We start from the raw sequence: 6,796 nt of genomic DNA, 5'->3' as shown, positions 1-6,796 counted from the left end.
CTTCAAGTGGAAGGAATGTGTAGGAGACAGAGTTTTACTTCGATCCAGTGACTTATATTCGGCCTGTTAGGATAATAATGCGTGATTTAAAGTGAACATGTGTTAAAAAAAATTTATTCTGTATAAATAAATAAAAAACAGACTCATCAAATTCAACACTCACATCATGTGCACTCTCAGTTGAAGTATTTTTTTTTTTTTTTGAAGTACTATTTTTATTATAAATATTGAATATATGGTCAACGAATATTCATTGCCCATTTTCTTTTATGCTATTCATATGTTGAATAATGTCATTTAGTAACACCCACAGTAATTTACATTATTAGCTATATTGAATATATATTACAAAGACCCCCAATTTTTTTTTGGTCGGACAAGTTAGAACTTGTTCAAATACTACTACTCCAAGTTTCTCTGCAACTAAGAAAGTTCCCCTGCTCTTCTTAGGCAGTAGAATAGCCGTACCTTCTACGAAAGCTCTTTGTTTCTCCCCGCACTAACAGTGTTAGTTCAGTGGCTAGTTGGGTTTTCTTCAAGGGAATAGGGAAACACTTTTTTCTCCTCTAAATTTTCTACTGCCTAGAAAAAATTTAAGATAATGGAGGAATTATCTCAGAGTTGGATGAAACTATCATTATCAGAGAGAGAAGGACCGGGATGTCAATTAGAAGAAGACTTCATCTCAAACGAACATGTCATTGCAGCAAAGTTTCTCACAAAAAGGGCTCTTAACACTGAGGCCATTGCAAAAACGTTTACTCCACTATGGCGTTCAAGAAATGGTTTCAAGATTAAAAATTTGGGAGACCATGTGGTTTTGTTCATTTTTGAAAGCGAAATTGAAGTAGAGAAAGTCCTCAATGCCGAACCATGGTGTTTTGATAAGCACTTGGTAATAATGCAAAAATACGATAAGAGCATGTCCTTGGAAGAATTGAAATTTGAGAAGACCCGCTTTTGGGTTCAAGTCCGTGGACTTCCCTATAAGTTTATGAACATTAAGGCGGCAGAGAAAATCTGTGAAGTTGTTGGTCAAGTGATTCATTCTAATGATCCAACTGAAACGGAGGGAAGTAATTTCATGAGAATCCGTGTGGAGATGGATATCTCACTACCTCTTTGTCGGGGTAGAGTGGTGTCTATGGAGAATGGTAAGAAATCCTGGGTAACTTTCAAATATGAGCGCCTTCCCAACATTTGTTATTGGTGTGATAGAATGAATCACACAGATCGTGATTGTGGAATTTGGTTGGATAGCGAAGGTAGCTTAGAAGAAACACAAAAGCAATTTGGGCCATCACTACGTGCTTCACCCTTTTTCCCGTCCAAACGGAATGTGGTGGCTGTCCCCGGTTTTTTCAGTCAAAAACGAGCAGCCCGAAACGTGCAGCCAACAGAAGCCAGGCCAAAGGAAGGAGGCGAACCAACTACTACTCCACGAGTCAGGGAGGAGCCCATGGTGGTGCAAATTCCGGATCCTACGGATAAGGAATTGAATGCTCAATTAAGGGAGAAAACCGAAAATATTAATGTCTCTCAATTGTCAGAAAACGGTAAGAGGGATATTAACACTCCAGACCCCATTAATTTCCCACAATTCTCGGTCCAATTGAATTCAGCAATAATAGGGATTAATGATCCCGAAATATCTGGTGCCATGAAGTCAGTAACCACAACGACAACATCTGGAGTTAATTCAAATTATGGTCCAAAAAAGTCCACCAATAGCATTCAAGGAGGAGAGGCGGCCCATGCTAAACCTAATGCTAATAATTCTATCTCAAACCCTATGTCACGTGAGGAGTTTGAAGTGGCTAGGGTAACAAAAAAACCAGGCACATGGACACGGCTAGGCAGGGGACAGATCACGTAGCAACCAATTCAGGATGGATTTTCAGGTCTAGGCAAACGAATCTTCTCAGCTACTGATAATCATTCCGATTTACCATGTAGTAAAAAACAGGTTTTGAAGAATGACGAAGAGATCTCTATTCAAATGGTGGAGGCTGGTGCTCAGCCCCGCCAGGAACAATGAGTTGCCTAGTGTGGAACTGTCGTGGGCTTGGGAACCTACGTACAGAGAAGGAGCTTGGTGTTTTAGTCCGGGCAAAAGATCCCTCTATCATGTTTTTAGCCGAGACATGGTCAGATGAAGCAAGGCTAAAAGATATTAAACGGAAATTGGAGTTTGATCAGGTGTTTGTTGTGACTCGAGAAAATAGGGGAGGAGGTTTGGCGTTGTTTTGGAAAAATACTATTGATGTTACAGTGGAGACATTCTCAAAAAACCATATTGATTCAATTATTAACAAAGGAAAGGAGGGTGCATGGAGGTTTACAGGTTTTTATGGGGAACCAGTAACACATTTGAGGCATGAAGCTTGGGTGAAGTTAAGATTGTTAAACTCTCGTTTTAACCTTCCTTGGCTTTGTGCAGGAGATTTTAACGAGCTTTTAAGGAGTAATGAAAAACATGGAGGAAGTATGAGATCACAATCCCAAATGCAGCTTTTCCGAGATGTTGTAGACGAGTGTGGGTTTCTTGATCTCGGTTTTGTAGGACCTCAATTTACATGGAGTAAGCATTATGCAGCGGGACACTCAGTGTGGGAAAGACTTGATCGGGGATTAGCCACTTATGAGTGGCTCACAAAATTTGCAGGGGCACAAGTTCATCATCTTCATTCAGATTCATCTGATCACCGCCCACTTTTGATCACCCTCACAGAATTGGAGGTAGTTCATAAGAAGAAAATTTTCAGATTTGAGGAGATGTGGCTGTCCGACAAGGGTTGCTCTGATACAATTGAAGCCGTATGGCTATCCAATGAGTCCGATCATTCCAACAATCAGATCCTTGGAAAAATTGAGAAATGTGGAGTCGAACTCACAAAGTGGAGCCGTGAGAAGTTTGGTAGTGTTAGGAATGAGTTGGAAAAAAAGAGAAGACAATTAGTTAAGGCGGAAAAAATTGCAATGGAGTCGGGATTGAACAGTAGAGTGAGGGAATTGAAGAGTGAAATTGAAATTCTCTTGGATAGAGAGAATCGAATGTGGCTGCAACGTTCCAAAATTTAATGGGCAGTACAAGGAGACCGTAACACACGGTTTTTTCATAGTAAAGCAACCAACAGGTACCGGAAAAATTTCATTCATAAGCTTAGGAATCCTAATGGGCAATGGAGTGCAAATAGTGAGGAAGTAGCAGATATCATCATCCAATATTACAAAGATCTCTTCACTTCAGTTAATCCCACGTTTCCTGAAGAAGTTTTGATGACTATTGAAACTCGAGTTAGTGCACAAATGAATGAGAAGCTATCAGCTGATTTCAAGGCTTGGGAAGTACATGAAGCAGTGAAACAGATGGCCCCTCTTAAGACACCAGGCCCGGATGGAATGCCCCCACTCTTTTTCCAACACTTTTGGCCTTTGGTTGGTGATGAGGTAACAACCACTATCCTACAATTCCTTAATACAGCCATGTTCCCTTGTCATTTGAATCATACTTTTATCTCCCTAATCCCCAAAGTAAAAAACCCGAAATTAGTTTCTGAATTTAGACCTATAAGCCTTTGTAATGTGTTGTATAAGATTTTTTCTAAAGTATTGGCTAATAGGTTGAAGAAAATTCTGCCCAATCTCATAACAGAACATCAAAGTGCCTTTACAAAGAGTCGCCTTATTTCTGATAATATTTTGGTTGCTTTTGAGAGTCTTCATAGCATGCAGAATCACAAGTCCAAAAAAGATGGATATATGGCAATTAAGTTAGACATGAGTAAGGCGTATGACAAAGTGGAATGGTCTTTCTTGGAAGCAGTTATGAGGCGAATGGGGTTTACAGAAAGGTGGATCCAGTTGATGATGGTGGGAGTAAAAACTGTATCCTATTCTGTATTGGTGAATGGTGAGCCCAAAGGAATGATCAAGCCAACCCGAGGAATTAGGCAAGGAGACCCTCTCTCTCCTTTCCTATTCTTGTTGTGCACTGAGGGTTTGCATGGTCTATTTTCACAAGCAGCTGGGCAAGGAGAAATTCATGGATACTCACTCTGCAAAAATGGTCCCAAACTAACCCATCTTTTCTTTGCAGATGACAGTTTGTTATTTTGCAGATCTAATCCTCAGGAATGTGACAAAGTTTTGGAACTCTTGGATACCTATAGCAAATACTCGGGGCAGCACATCAACAAAAGCAAAACCACCATTTTCTTTAGCAAATCAACTAAGCTAGAGAGAAAGCAATACATCAAAATTGCTCTAGGAGTTCCAGAAATTAGAAGCTATGAAAAGTATTTGGGATTGCCATCTTTGATAGGGAGAAGGAAGAAAGCAAGTTTTGAATATATCAAGGAGAGAGTTTGGAAAAAACTTCAAGGATGGGGGGAAAAATTGTTATCTCAAGCCGGGAGGGAAGTGCTCATAAAAGCCGTTGTTCAAGCCATTCCCACCTATACCATGTCTTGCTTCAAACTTCCGGTGGGATTATGCAATGAAATTGAGGGTCTTATTAGAAAATTTTGGTGGGGCCAAAGAGGAGATAGACGCAAGATCCATTGGGTAAAGTGGAGCACTATGTGTAAATCGAAAAAGGAGGGGGGTATGGGCTTCAAAGACTTGGCTTTGTTCAATGATGCTCTCCTAGCAAAACAGGCTTGGCGGCTCCTTCACAACGAAAACTCACTTTTCTACCGAGTTTTCAAAGCTAAGTTCTTCCCAAATTGCTCTATATTGGAAGCCTCGGATTCAGCCAAAGGGTCCTATGCTTGGCGCAGCATATTGAAAGGCAGGGAAGTATTGAAAAAAGGAGGGAGATGGAGAGTGGGAAATGGCAAGGACATCAGCATTTGGAGTGATGCTTGGCTGCCATCTATCTCTACACCAAGGGTGAGTAATCCGATGGGGATTGACTTTCCAGAAATTAAGGTTAATTCCTTGATTAATGCCCAAACACAAAACTGGGATGAGGATTTGCTGCATGCTTTATTCAAGCCAGAAGAGGTCCAACTCATTCGGGGCATCTCGCTTGGTGACGTTTCAGCTAGAGACAAAATGGTATGGCCTCATACACAATCTGGAATCTACACGGTTAAGTCAGGTTATCATTTACTTTCAAAGGAGAAGGAGAATTCAGACCCTCTTAATACAAATCCTGCCCCACCACAGAAGCTTTGGAAGATCATTTGGAGCCTCTCGGTACCACCAAAAGTCCGAAACTTTTTGTGGAGGGCTGCAAGAAATGCCATCCCAGTTAAAACCAACTTGGTCAAACGGCAGGTGCTTCAGGAAGAGGTCTGTGATCACTGCAAAACACATACTGAGGACGTGCTTCATGCCTTGTGGTTGTGCCCCTGTTTGAACGAAGTCTGGGAATCGGATATGCGTTGGAACTTCAGGAACACAGGACATTGGGATGACTTCCAAAAACTTACAATGCATGTTCATGAGGCCGGGCTTGACTTGGAATTGTTTGCCACGGTGGTTTGGATGTTATGGCATCGAGAAACCAAATTAGAGTTAGCAGTAACTCAGCAACTCCGCTCGGTCATATAGCTGCCGGTGCTCGACAGCAGTTGCAAGATTACAGTCGGGTGCAACCAGCGAAGACAGCTACTGAGATGACAAATCGCCACACAGCAATGAACTGGTCTCCCCCACGAAGCCCATTCCTGAAGATTAACTATGACGGAGCAGTGTTTCGAGATTCAAGCAGTGCAGGTTTGGGAGTTGTGGTCCGTGACAGCGTGGGAGAGGTTCTTGCCTCACTAGTAGAGAACATTCCTCTTCCTCAGACAGTGGCAGACGTGGAGGCAGCAGCTGCAAGAAGAGCCATCATGTTTGCTAGGGAGCTCAACCTTAGCACGGTAATCTTAGAGGGTGATTCGGAGATCATCAACAAAGCAATTCAAGTGGAGGAGCAGTCCCTAGCCTCCTATGGTAACCTCATTGAGGAGATAAAATTGCATGCAGAATCTTTTCTCAGTTTTAGAATTTCTCATGTTAGAAGAAATAGGAATTCTGTAGCACATAACCTTGCTAGACATGCTAGACATGTTAGTGGTTTAGTAGTTTGGATGGAGGAGGTTCCATCCCACATTTTACCTGTACTCTTAGCTGACGCCGGCTAACCTTACATATTAATAATAGTCGATTCAATTTGTTTCTCAAAAAAAAAAAAAAAAGAATATATATTACAATTCATTACCAACTTTATAACAATTTACTATTGATAAACGGTAAACAAATTTTGAATGCAATTGAATTATGGAACAATAATTGTGTGGTAGTCTCTTGTTGAACTTGTTCTTCATCAAGTACAATGGAGTCCGTTGAAGTAGCATCTTGTGTTGGCATTACCTTACTTCTTTGTTTAGCACACAATGTTGATGGTTCAACATTATTGAAAACTTTATCATCAAGGCTGGTCACCTTTTAAGTTGCCTCAACCAAGTGAACTCGGATACTCATTTGAATAAGGGTTACAAAAATATGTTGGAGGGCCTTTGCTATGAACATCAATTTTGTTTCCCTCAAATTCTAATTTCCTATCCCATTGCCTTATACTATCTCTTTGATCTTGAAAATTACCACAAGAAAACCGGGTAGTTCATTGTGAAAATACCGTGGGAAATATACAATGCAACAGCCTTCTTTCATTCTTTCCCAACTAATTCGAGACCAGTGACCTCTGACGTAAAGGCTCTAAAAAATGATTTTATTACTCCAAACTGTCCAAAGCTCTATTAGTAACTCTCGTTTTGGCATACCTATTACCTAACCTTTATTTAAT

The 6,796-nt window shown here is 40.8% G+C and overlaps 1 protein-coding gene across 1 annotated transcript; it reads left to right on the top strand.

Annotated features, from left to right (window-relative positions):
- The first annotated feature begins 5,624 nt into the window (after window positions 1-5,624).
- Window positions 5,625-6,134, top strand: LOC115964753. The gene has a single exon (XM_031084007.1). The coding sequence runs from the start codon at window positions 5,625-5,627 to the stop codon at window positions 6,132-6,134; it is 510 nt and encodes a 169-aa protein (XP_030939867.1).
- Window positions 6,135-6,796: the final 662 nt, after the last annotated feature.

This window comes from Quercus lobata, chromosome 10 (genome assembly GCF_001633185.2).
Source record: "Quercus lobata isolate SW786 chromosome 10, ValleyOak3.0 Primary Assembly, whole genome shotgun sequence".
Taxonomy (NCBI): domain Eukaryota; kingdom Viridiplantae; phylum Streptophyta; class Magnoliopsida; order Fagales; family Fagaceae; genus Quercus; species Quercus lobata.
The sequence above is the reverse complement of the archived record's forward strand: the minus strand, read 5'-3'. Positions and strand labels throughout refer to the sequence as shown.

Excerpts from the sequence above, each read along its gene's own strand:
- LOC115964753 (XM_031084007.1), top strand. The coding sequence starts at position 5,625 with ATGACAAATCGCCACACAGCAATGAACTGGTCTCCCCCACGAAGCCCA.